At 52.4% G+C, this 13,096-nt stretch overlaps 1 protein-coding gene across 2 annotated transcripts in view; it reads left to right on the forward strand.

The window, feature by feature from the left end:
• The window catches only part of plxdc2b (plexin domain containing 2b), a 62,007-nt gene that overhangs the window by 23,816 nt on the left and 25,095 nt on the right, over nucleotides 1–13,096 (forward strand). For both annotated transcript variants that reach the window (XM_028803340.2, XM_051929264.1), the window contains exons 2-5: nucleotides 2,749–2,945; nucleotides 5,906–6,052; nucleotides 8,987–9,056; nucleotides 12,425–12,547. In XM_028803340.2, the coding sequence (XP_028659173.2) occupies nucleotides 2,749–2,945; nucleotides 5,906–6,052; nucleotides 8,987–9,056; nucleotides 12,425–12,547 (537 nt within the window). The remainder of the gene's footprint in view (nucleotides 1–2,748; nucleotides 2,946–5,905; nucleotides 6,053–8,986; nucleotides 9,057–12,424; nucleotides 12,548–13,096) is intronic.

Consider the following 13,096-nt stretch of genomic DNA (forward strand, 5'->3'; position numbering starts at 1 on the left):
CACCTTCACACTCTTTGTCACATCTTCTGCCACTTGGTAGGCAAACACAGAACTCAAAGCTTCAATCCTGATGCACCCCCCCTGCCCAGTTACATGCCCCTTTTTAATGTGGTGCCCATTTAGCCCTCAGCACCTTCCCCCACCACCACAGTGTGTGCCAGCTTGGCAGTGCAGCTCTCTGTGTGTCTTGGCGGACTTCAGGGCAGCAGATGTGCAGACTGCGCCCACTTCACTTCATGCCCCCTTGTCTTGCAGGTTTTGATTCATTTAAGGTCAGCTGCTGTGCTCGTTCGGTTAGACTTTGCTCTTATAGGGCGGATTGTACAGGGTGGCACCTTCTGGGAAAGGCGCTCTATCAAGACATTCCTGATTTACTCAGATGACCTCACACAGTGCTGGACCGGATGCCCGTTTCCACTCTGAGGGTCCTTGTGCCAAGGGGTAGATGAGTGACCAACGCATGTGAAGGCCATATGTCACAAATGTTACAGCTTGTCACAGCCCCCAAGTCTGTGGCTCTGCTGTCCCAACCTGTCACCGTCATTGAAGGTCCCTGTGGCTGAGGAAGTGCAGTCCCCTAGATGTCCAGCAGGTGGACTGTGGTCAACTGGCCCCGCATGGCCTCACTCGAGTGTGGGGGCCATCTTGGGGTCTCTTTGCGTTTTGAACCCCTGCCTTTCCTACTTGCACTTCGTCTTTGCCATCTGCTTTCATTTTCTTCCCCTTCCTGAGTGGCCCGCGTGGCGCCGGTGGCTTCGATTGTGAAGCTCTTATCCTCTCCATCTCGGCGTCTGTTTCATTTCCTTCAAGTCGTTTCATTTTGTGAAATCCGCAATTCAGCGCACGACTGATAAGCCTGGCAATCGAGACACGAAGCGGCGCAGAGAATTGACTTTGGAGCAGGGGGCCATGGGCGTGACAATGGTGACAATGTGCCTTCTGTCCTCAATGAGTCCTGGGCCTCTATGTGGTGAGCATTGATTGGCTCATCTGAATGCCCCACCCATCCAATGTATACTGTGACAGGCGCTATATACAATGAGTACAGATGATCAGGCACATCAGGATGGAGGGGGGGGTGTCAACGCCCTTCACCTGTCTTGAATGGACCATCCCGTCACACACACCTGGAGTCACCCAGGGGGTCACCTTAGTACAGTGCCCACCTCTGGCCTTAAAGGCTGCATTGCCAGGCACGCTGCACTCCACACTGCCATCTAGTGGCAGGCCCTGAGACACCAACTAGATGCTGATGGCTGACTGCCCCCTAGTGGCCATGGAGGTCAGTCTTTGTGGGGCCTGGCCCTGTGCCCCCCTTGCCCATGATGCAGTGCAGAAGCAGACAGGAGGAGGGACATGTGTGGACACCAAGCGACTGTGCCATTGAAGGCAGTCTTGAAATGTCCTGGAGTGTCCCCAACGTCCCCAGTGTGTCCATTTGTATTGTTTAACTGAAAGGCGCTGAAGACAAATGGAGGGTCAAACTATGAGGGTCAGCAGGAGATGAAGAGCTGTCATCAAGAATTCAGTGTGACAAAATGGGTGACAGGGTGGGGGAGGGGGGCTATATTCTGCAGCTGTGGTGTTTTAGGGGCAGATTGTACCCCTGTGCTGTGACTCTGATGCCCAGCGTCTGTCTTGAATCCCATCATTGGTTTCCTATGTAAGTTTAGGGGCCTGGCGTCCCCCATGGACAGCTGACAGAAGACCCCTTTAAACAGGACCCTTCTGCTGAAGTCTAAGAGCCCCCACCTTTTCATGTTGTGACAGGTCTCTGGGAGTCTCGGCAGTTCAGTTTCTCTTCTCGATGTCATGGATCGTCTGGTTGTGTCACTGCCACCTGCACGGTGACACGCGTTGTTTGCCAGTGACAGGCCTGATGACTTGTACATTCTCGATTTTCAGCTCACATCATCTGAGCGGATTGGACGAGGACGGCCAGCGAAGTCACCAAGCGCATTCATTGAGTTGAGATCTGGTGGGGGTCTCTTGAAGAAGTGGGCACCTCACTTGGCCGTCCCGTGATGCCCATTCACCTTCACCCCCTACATTTCAATGAATCTCAAATGACTTTTTGGTATCTAAGGGACGTCAGTCACGGCACAGACGAAGATGTGACAAGCTAATGCTGGCACATGTGCGGTGGACATTTGTCATTCTTGTCATGTTCTTCTCGTTCTCCTCATTTTCTTGTCATCTTCTTGTTTGATCTCCTCATTCTCCTTATGTAAATGACAAACAGGCGGAGACCCCCGAGCACCTCTCTCACCCTGGCTCAGGTCTCCTGATGTTGGCACATCAGGCCACCATTGTGGTCCTTTTGCCAGCAAGCCACCTTCACTTCTCTTTTTCTCCCCTCTTCTCCTGATTTTCTGTCTTTTTGCCATGTCAGGGTGGGCAGAGTGGGCAGTTGAAATGGGTGGCCCAGCCAGCTACATCAGAGGGGATCAAGCCCTGAGTCGAGCTGGCACTTTCTCCAAATGACATCCTGTGCTGTAACCAAAGGCGCTATATGCAATGAAGCCGTTTGACATCCTTGAGTGACCAGTTGGTCCAAATCCGCCTGTCCCTCTTGGTGGTCATTCTACATGAGGTGATGCTTGCCCCCCAGACTCTGATGGACGGTTCCTGGGACACCTTGGCCTTTGCTTTGCCCATAGAATGTGAACCAGGCAGCGTCATGTGACTTTGTACCACTGTGGGCGCTATATAAGACTGACCCGAGCTTTTCTCCTTTATTTCCCTCAGGTGCGTATGGCCATCTTGCTGGCCTTCCTCAGGTGGCCGATGAAGTTTCGGTGGACGTCAGGCTCCTCGGTCACAGATGGAGGAGGGATGAATGGCCGTCGATGGACAGTAACAGGGCAGGCCTGGAGCAGGACACCGCTGACCCCGAGAGGCTCCCTGAGGTGACCCCACAGGAGGACCGTGACACACAAGTTGAGGTAACCAGCCCTGCGCCGTTTCAGGCAGGGGTGCACATCACCTGTTGGCCTCTTTAAGTGTCACCAATGGACACCTTGGGATTGTGCTGAATCCCCAGATTACTCTCCTGGCACAGGGCCAGCGTGATTGATGTGATTGATGCCCACTTGATTGGATGTGGAGGCTTCTGAGCACCAGAGACTGACATGGCATCCAGGGTGGCAGTGGTGTTTTGGAGGAAGTAATCTTTCCATGTGTTGGCATTGACTGGGACTGGCACATTTCTTGTGACCCTGACCAGACCACTGGAGTGGAGTGCCCACCAAGTGCCCAAATGTACCACTCCTTGTGCAGCTGACCCTCTGTGAGGCTGTGTGGTGTGGTGGATAGGTGAGTGGCACAACCCGCCTGTGTCGTCCATTTCTGACAGATGGGTGACAAGTGTCCAGAATGAGGTGAGAGTTCAGATGCCCGTCTGTTGAGGGTGCTCTTATATTTGGCCTCCATGCTGCTCTACCTGATGTGCTGCCAGCCTGCCTGCCCACCACAAAGGCGGGCACTGTTGTTAGGTCTGTTCTCTTTAAATGCATGTGGGTGGAGCCCCAGGAGGTGGGGTCATGCTAACGTCCCCACCGCTGGCCCCTCCCTCTGCCTTTTCTCTTTGCCCGTCGAGTTTGTGAGTTCTGCCATTCTTTTTGAATTGCTTCCTTCTCTTTCCCTGGAGGGCATGTCAGGAGCTGGTTGCTTTTTTAGACTTTGTGCCGTTGGCCTCCCTTGTCTTCAGATTCACTGCACAGCTGACCACATGTGCCACCGGGTGGCACTCCTCTCACTGGAGCCTAGAGGGCCACAGTCCCAGGACCCTCTATTTGGACATCTTTCAGGGACCATGATATGAAGGAGACCCCATAACTGTGCAGGCAGAGGTGGAATTTGAACATCAGCAGAACACGTGGGAGACACAGCTGGGGTGGAGGGTGCAAATTGGGACCCCAGGAATGGTCACATAAGCCCCCCACGTAGCAATGGACATCCAAACCTTTAATGTTTGTCAAAATGTGAAAACCTGCAGGAGAGTCAGGGGAGGCACAAAGGTGTGGAAGGGGCGGGGCTATGCGCAGAGTCAGGGAAGCTGGGGTGAAGGGGCGGAGATAGAGGCGGAGTCACTGCTCCTTGTGGGGGAGATGCGACTATGGGAGGAGCCAAGGAGCTGGTGGAAGGGGCGGGGCTTTGTGGCAGAGTCGGGGAAGCTGGAGAAGGGGTGTGGCTACAGCCAGAAAAACAAAGCTTGTGGATGGGGTGGGGCTAAGGGCGAAGCCAAGGCTGACCAGATCCTCCCCGTGTGCCATCATTCCTTGTAAGAGCCACGTGTGACCTGCTCTTGTGACATCTTGTAGTCTGCTGGTCTTGGCCAGTTGGTCCTTCAGCCTCTTTGAAGTTCTCCTTCAGTCACTTTCCAGCACCTTTTGCACACATGCTAGACGTCGCTTAGTCAACATGGCTGCCAGCTGTGGCACCATCATGCCAGGAGGGCCTTGGCACCAGATGCGCTCCGTACTGCCAGGCCACATTTGCATTTGAATCCTCGAGTTGACAAAACGTGAACCTCATAAGAATTCTGAGCACCTCCGGCGGGACTCATTTGGTTTGCGTCTCAGTTACTTTTGGAGAGAAAGCTGCCATTCACATGGAAATGATGGCATTACGTGTGTAAGGCGCCGCTCAGGGCACCATAATGGAGATGATCAGATATTCAGCCGCCAAGCGAGAGGAGCCGTGTGTGGGCAAACAGCGATGAAGCAAAATGAGGTGACGGCAGCAGAGGAGGAGGAGGAACGTGAGGAAGGCTCCAGCCCAATACTCTAAGGGACAGAAGCCACAAAGCTAAGGTCATCAGCTTCGTATAGCTAAGAGCTTCACAAGTGGGCATTGCCAGGGACAACTCAGAGCTGTGCCAGTCAACAGTTCTAAATTAAGGGCAGGTCTATGGTCCGGTGGGCAAAATACACAGAAATTCTAACTTGTGAGTCTCTTTGGGTCAAGGACTTGGATAGAAGAGCAAACAAGAGGAAGAAGAAGAAGAAGAAGAAGAAACAAAAACCTGACCAAATAAGTACAAGTGTCACAGAAAATGGCAACCTGCAGCAAGTCACCGACCCTCTGGTGGCATCAGAAACTACAAAGTGCAGAGCAGTGACTAGAACAGTAGGCCTGATAGACAGAGAGGAAAGGCGCTATATAACAGAACGAGAGATAGGTGAAGGACACTGCGTAATAAGTAGATATGAAAGTCACTATATAACAAATACACAGTGACGAAGGGCAGTGAGTGGTCCTTGTCATCGTGTTGTCCCATGTCCACTCAGCTTCTGACTTTCACACACCATGTCACGCCCGCTCATTGAGCTCCTTCCTGCTGCTCGTTTCACCCTGACAAGCTGGCCTTCCCATCTGCCCTGGTGCACTCCTAGTGCCTGATGGGAGTTGTAGTCCCCATGCTTGTACTGATACATGGCTGATGTTTGTTTGTGGACCAACTGTGTCCACAGTCAGGGCACGGCCCCCAGCTCTCCCCCTTCCACCATTGGCACACTGGTGGTCCAGCAGTCAGAACATGAAGTGGCACAGGCTATGACGATGACCTCCTCAAATGGAGTCCTCAATAATTAGTCAGCCTGGCCCCAAACTCAAGACGCAGGCTTTCAGGTGACCTGGTGAACCCTCAGTTGACCAACGGCTTTTATCACAACTGTCAGGGTGGGTGCAGTCCTATCCAAAAAAAACCAAATAGTATATAGCGCCTTTCACATCAGCAGCAGAAGGCAGAATAGCAGCTGAGCTGAGTGGACAGCTGGCCACGTGTTGATTAAAGAAAGGACAGACAGGCGGACATCAGCTCAAGGGCTGGGCTTGTCAATGTAACCGATTGATCGATTGATTGGTTGATTGATTGGTTTCACTTTTCTTGTCTTTCCTTCAGGAAGACACGGATCACAAACACTACACGTCCAAAATGTATGGACCCTCAGATTCGGCGAGCAAAGACTTGTGGGTGGACATCGACCACCTGGACAAGGAGAAAGTGAAGATCCACGGCATCCTGTCCAACACTCACCGGCAGGCCGCGGTAAGGCGGGTGGGCTGTGTGACTGGGGTGGGGTGTGTGTGGGGGGGTCTGTTTTATTCATCAGCAGCTGTGTCTGGCATTGGGTGGGGTGTTGGTGCACTGGTGACATGTGCTTTGCATGTTCTCCTCTCCCAAGGTGTGTGAGTGGGTGGCTGGACTGGCACTGCCACACCACTGCCCCCTCTACACCAAATTGGATAAAGTGGCACTGAGAGTGTCCTGTCTGCTCCTGTCCTCTCATGTCCTGTTGTGTTTGGCCACCTTAAGTTCGGGCAGAGCAGTTGCCACCCTGTCCACATGGGGGTGCTGTTCCTCCCCTGTTGTGGCTCTCTGCTGTCCTCCATGTCTGCCACTGATGATTTTGTGACTCCGTGTGGTCAGTCGTGTGACCCAACGGCGACTTCCCAATTTCAACCCCCCCCCGTGTTGTCCCCCATGTGGTGACTTACATTGATGTGATTCATACGCCTGGTCCCTATAACACCAGTCAAATGGCACAGCCTTCTGTCCACAATGACACCTTATTGGCCATGCCCGCTGTGCCAGCCAAGAACGACGTTTGTTTAAAGAGCAAACTCAAGAAAATTAAAAGGTCACAAACACAAGGAGCACCTGAAGGGGGCGCCAAAGCAGACTTCTGCGTCTAAACAGATGACAAGGGGGCCGAAAGGAATAATAATAATAATAATAATAATTCATTACATTTCTATAGCGCTTTTCTCAGTACTCAAAGCGCTATCCACACAGGGAGGAACCGGGAAGTGAACCCACAATCGTCCACAGTCTCCTTACTGCAAAGCAGCAGCACTACCACTGCGCCACCTGTGAGGAATAAAGAGTGGATGCTTAGGTCAGGGGGGCTCATAGGGACTGGGGGGGGGGGGGGGGGCTGCACTGTGTGTGCTTAAAAATGTAGAAATGGCCTTCTTGGGGCAGGAGTGCAGGACACTGAAGGAGGTGCCCAGTTGTGGGGTGCTGCTTGAATGCCATCATGTGGATCAGGTTGATAAGGGTGAGCCCACCATCATCTGTCTCCCTGGGCATTTGCCCCCAACAAGGAGTGCCTCAGGATTAAAAGAGGCTCCTGTCATGGATGTGCCTGTAACACACAGATGTCTGGCATCTACCCTGGCATGCTCGCTCTCTAAATTTATTTGCATGTCCCAAGTCACATCACATGCCCCGCACAACTGCACCCAGCTTGGCAGGGCATCCACATACTTTAATACTAATAATAATAATACATTTATTTATATAGCGCCTTTCCCATGCTCAATAATGAGGTCTAAAGCCCATCCAGTTGGCATATCAGCCATTTAAAATGGACAGACATCCCCACTGGAGTCAGAGTCCTGCCTACTGATGTCCTTTGTGACAAATAACTGCCACCTCCACCACTCTAACCCCACTGCCCTCCTCGGGCTCTGAGCCTGTAGATGAAGTCTGAACCTCTGAGTTCTAAGTGTGTGGCCATGTGAAGGTTTTGGGTGATTTTTGCCCCCTTTCTTCCCCTTCTTGTCGTTTCACCCCCTCTGCCAGTCCCTGATTGCACACAGTAACCCAGAGCCGCGCTTACATCACAGGCTTGTACCCTGTCTGGTAGGCCACACCCCCTAGTATACCCTTTTCAATCAGGCCAATCAGACTCTCTCCTTGCCTCACTTCCTCACTCCGATTGGCTGTTCAGCCCCTGCCAGTGACCCCCCCTGCCCGGGCACATTGTGCCACTGATTTGCAGGGTCAGAATTAGCCGCTGATGCCATCCCCCTAGAGCACCCAGAGCACTTATGAGCCCATCTTGAACCATCTCCTGTTCAAAAACTCTCTCTCCACTGTGGTCTGTTATACTGGCATCTCCTGACCCCGCTGCCCACCTCTCAAGGTGAGTCCCCCCATTCCAATGAAGAACACAGGGCCACCCTGACTGGGTACATATACAGTCTGTCTGCTCCCTTCCTCTCCTCTCTATACAGAGGAGCACCACTGCTGCCACCTTGGCGCTGGCATCTCCTTGGTAGTGCCCCAACACTCTTTCTTCTAGCTGCTGGGTGCCCCCCTTTCATAAGCGGGTCTGTCATGAACCTCCTCAGTTCCCATATTGGTAACTCTGCTGTATGGGCTGGCTTATCAGTGGGCACCAATCTGGGCATTTCCTACTCACTTGGTCCATCAGTTTTCTGCCCCCTTGCCCTCTCATGTGGCTGACTTAGGGTCTGTCGGGTATTTCCTGTATCTTTGATTTTCATTCATTTTTTATTTGTCTGATTCAACACTTGGAATTTGTTTAATGACCACCCTCGGGCATCTGCCCAATTTCCACCGCTGCTCTCCAGAGGGAACATGAGCCTATCCTGACAACATTGGGTATGAGACAGCAAGTAAGGTGGTGGTGCTAGTCCAACTCCGGGCACACACTCGCTAGCCTGTCACCAGGCCCATGGGAGGAGGGTGCCCAGATTTTCATCTCCTTATTCCAGCGAGTGTGGCAGATACAGATGGTGCCAATTTAAAATAGGACTGACCTAGAATAAACTGGGCATAGGATGAAGTGGGCACTTGTGCCAGTGTGATCATAAGTGTCCAGCAGAAGGCTACTGAGAGTAAGTAATGGGCCTCTTTCAGGTCCCTCTGCCATGGACTTTGCCACATCTCACTCAGACCCACGATGTGAGTGCGTGACAGTGGATTGAAGATGTCAGCTCACTGGGGACAACTTAATCATGGGCAGCAGATATTTCATGAACGGGACATGCTTGGCATATGTGGGCACACCTGTGGGGTTCTCAGTTTAGGCTCCTTGGCTAACTAAACAGTAAATGGACTGAAGTGCCCATTGGGCAGCAGCGGGCACAGACTGCATTGCCATTGTTGTTGCTGGCGTTGCCCGTGATCCCCGCTGACTTTAACTTTTCTTTGTTTTGTCCTTCCATGCAGAGAGTCAACTTGTCCTTTGATTTTCCCTTTTATGGTCATATCCTGCATGAGGTCACCGTGGCAACAGGCGGTAAGTAAATCGTTGTCCTTTTATAGTGCCTTTTGTACTTCATGTACTGAAGTGAATGACACGAAAATGACAAAAAACTGCAAGAGGGTGGTGGGCAGCAGTGTCCCTTAACCTCAATGAAGTCCTCAAAGGGAGAGGGGAGCTGTAAACCCCCAGCCCTCCAAGACGGCCAAATACAGCAACCTTCTAATAAAGTTGATGGAACAAAAGCTCAGACATATCTCAGGGACATCGAGGACTCACTAGGTGACACCTGACTGGAGGGGGGGGGGATAAGGGACATACAAGGGAGTGGGGAAAACACAACAAAACAAGGAGAGAGTCATAATGATGTCACATGGTGGGACACAATGTCACCTCATCCTGCTGAAGTGAAGCCCCAGGTCTGCATGTCCCAAGACTTTGCTCAGCTGTCCATCTGTGATGATTCCCAGTGTCGCCCCCTCGTGCTCACTCTCATGATCGCCTCTTTATGACCAAGGAAGTCAATGTCTGGGCTGGCATCGCCACCTGTTTGCCTCAAGATCAACGTCCCAGTCTAAGATGACTCTTTTCTAGGGCATGTCACAATGTGGTGGCCTGTCACACACTCCGGTCACTCAATCCTTGCTGACCCCTGTGATCATGACATGCGTGAAGTTTGGAGCCTCAATATAGCGCCTTTGCTGTCTGTGCCATTTTTCCACTGCCCCCCTCTCATTCCCTTATTTGAGTGCCATTCTCGCCTGTACCCTCCTGATGCCCCCACATTCACTTCTCGTGTGTTTGCCATCTTCATGTTTTTTGTGTTCTTCGCTCCACCGTGTTTGCTTCGCCCTATCACTGCAGGGTCCCCACCTTATGGCATTCCCAGCAGCTTTGGCTCTGGAGGAGACCTGAACATGCAAGTCATCTTCGCCTTCGTCTTCGTCTTCGTCTTTCTAATATCTGCTGCTGTATTCACGATTTGCTCTGCTGGGAAATCTTCTTGTCATTGTCAGCCTGTAATCTCATTCTGTAATTGCGGGGGGCCTGTGGGGACATTAGCTGTTTATGAATCCCCCTGCTTTGACATCCATTATGACGTCGAGCGGGGGGGGGGGAATCAAAGGGAAAACATATGAAGCCCCCACTGGCTTCGCTGCTTGGCTCCATGCCAACCCCTCTCTGCACCCCTAAAGTCAATGACAGTGGCCTCGGCGGCCCACCCAGGGGTCACTTCTCATCTCAGCCACACCCTCCCTGTGGTGGCTCTGCTGGCCAATTCCATCAGTCCTTGGTGCCCACAGAGTATGCCATCTGGAATGTGTCCGGGTACAGCGCCCTCTTGTGACAGGTGCAACAAATGCACCCTACAAGCTGTACATGAAACAGCAAGGAACATAAGAAGAACAAAAAGAAGTGACAGCCAGTCCCTACATTGGCATGCAGGTGGCAGAGCTTAGCTGATTTATGCCCAGCCAGCTTTAGGGCATCATATTGCAAGCTGGGGTTCTCTTAAGTCACCAGTCAGTTCTTATCACTGGTGCCATCTGTTGGCCACACTTCCCAAATGTGTCACTGTGCCAACTCTTTGCCTCTGTCTCATAAGACCCTATGGACCCCAATGGCAGACTCCCCCCCACAGGTCCTTCTTGGGTGGCAATGCAGCCCAGAGTGGCACCTTTTTTTTGATTCTCATTTCTATTAAATATGTGGTGCCCGCTGTGGCCCACATTCCTAGCCTGGTTGTCAGGTCTTCATCTTTGATGGCGACCCAGAGACGCACCCAAAGGTTAGGGGTGCCGCCTTACATCTCCAGAGTCCCGGGTTCAAGTCTTAGCTCAGCCGCTGTCTGTGTGGGGTTTGTGTGTCAAAGGCCTTAAGGTCCCTGTCTGAGTGAGGGTGCCATGCAGTGGGGGTGGTGGGCATCCCATCCAGGACTGATGCCTGCTTTGCTTTGATGTTTGTGCCTCATTGCACTTAAAGCACATTGGTGAGCATCATGGAAATCTTCACATTATATAGCGCCTTTCACAGAGCAGTCCTGTAAAGCACAATTTAAGATGAAGTGAGACCCTTAAGGGACCGAAGTGGAATGGCAATGCCAAACCATTACTTACCATCTGGATGCCAGTGTCGCTAGCTGGCATTGCTCCCTTCTTGGCATTGGGTTCAGCTGAACTTTTCCATGCTGCTGATTTTGCACTCACAGCGTCTCCTGGTGGTACCTTGGTGTACTGCAGCTTTGTCTGCATAGTGCAGTGTGCCAGTGCTGCCCCCTGTAGCTCAGTGGCAGAACCCTCCAAAAATCAGTTCCATTGCCAGTCACAACAGTGCCCTGCTCACCACCTGCACTGTGTGTTCATCTTCCTTTTTCAGGTATTTCATGGGCATTTCTTTTGCCATGTGCCCACCACTGGCCATGTCCTCTGTGGTGTCCTCCTCAGGGAGGTGACAGATTTTGGACTTTCTGCCCTTCCTGGCCCTTATGTGTGAAACTGGGGTGCAAGGCACTGCCCACTGCTGCCAGCCTCCGCTCATTACTTATATTTGTTGTTGGGAGGTGCAAGCTCAGTTGTGCCAGCTCAGCACTTCCCGACCCGTGCAAATTGGCAGGATGCGAACGTGAAATCTGCAATTTATTACAAAGCCGTCTTGAGGGATCCATTATTCAAAGAAAATGAAAGAGAAAACAACGGCGAGGCGGCAAAGAGATCTATGAGTGGCAAGGTGCCGACTCCCGAGGGGACATCTACACCCGCGCCATGCTCCGTCGCAAGAGTCAGCCTGGTGACTAACTGTTCTCACCAAGAGGGGGCGTCACACTGTGTGTGCCTTGTGGTCTCAAGTCAGCCTCAGTGCTCCCACTCAAAACAGACAAAGGAGAAGAAGAAAACTGAAAGAGTTAAGGAAAGCACTTTTGGTGGCAGCTCCATTGGTGACAGTTGGTGACAGTCGGTGTGCCCTCCAAAAAGCTGCTCTTCAACTTGACACTGATTTCCTGTTAGCATCAGACTTTGATCTGCTGGCACTGGAAGGGGAGGAGCCGAGGCCGGTGCCAGGATGACGTCATGGGGGCGGGGCTCTCAGAGTTAGGGACACCCAGAATTCGGCCCCCATGCTCACATGTATGGTCACCCCCCCCCATTTTCTTGGGGTCTCCCAGGCTAGTCTACGCTGACCCAACCCCAGATGGGACACCAACAAGAAGCAGAGAAGACCCGAGGTCCTGGGATGTGTCACTAGGGGGGCAGCAGAGCTCTGTGATGGGGGGGGGGGCGGTGTGGTCATGTGATGGTGAGAACAGCCTAAGGGGGTGGATGGGCACTCCATGGCTCTTATTGTCAGTGGCCCAGGTGGACATTGACCACGATGGTCATCCTGATGCCATCTGTACCTCTTTGCAGGGTTCATCTACACCGGTGATGTGTTGCACCGAATGCTGACGGCCACCCAGTACATTGCCCCCCTGATGGCCAACTTTGACCCCAGTGTGTCGAGGAACTCCACGGTGCGCTACTTTGACAACGGTAAGTGACGCTTCATGTGTCCCAGAATGCACTTGTTGGTGATGAGTGCCACTGCCTGTCCACGTGAGGTTTGGGTGCCGTCACTTAACGGTGGGGTCAAAACACTGGACGTGGATTATGGGAAGTCTGTCAGGTGTGGCTTGGTGGGGTCACTGCGTGCCCAGCTGGCCAGTGAAATATCAAAGTGATGAGGCTGCAGTGCCCTCGGGCTCACACAGGGGGCAGCACCTGCAAGGTTGGGGGTATGGGTGGGAGGTGGCTGGACTTTGATTGGCTAATCCTGTTCATGTGCCACTTTTCAGGATGGTAGGACTGTTGAGTCAAGACCACTTTACTGCATGTTGCGCCTTGCAGGGTGTGCCTGCCCAGGGGCACCTCTGCAGTGACTTCGTGGGGGGCACTGTATGCTGGGGCTTTCAAGAGACCTCTGCCAATGGCTGCACGTTTGTCACTTTTGACTTCTTAGCGGATTAACAGGAGACGTTAAAAAGCCATCGGCCCCTGAGGCTTGACAGGAATGGCAGAGGAGTCTGAGACTGAGTCTGATGT

The sequence above is a fragment of the Erpetoichthys calabaricus genome, chromosome 6 (assembly GCF_900747795.2).
Source record: "Erpetoichthys calabaricus chromosome 6, fErpCal1.3, whole genome shotgun sequence".
NCBI lineage: Eukaryota > Metazoa > Chordata > Cladistia > Polypteriformes > Polypteridae > Erpetoichthys > Erpetoichthys calabaricus.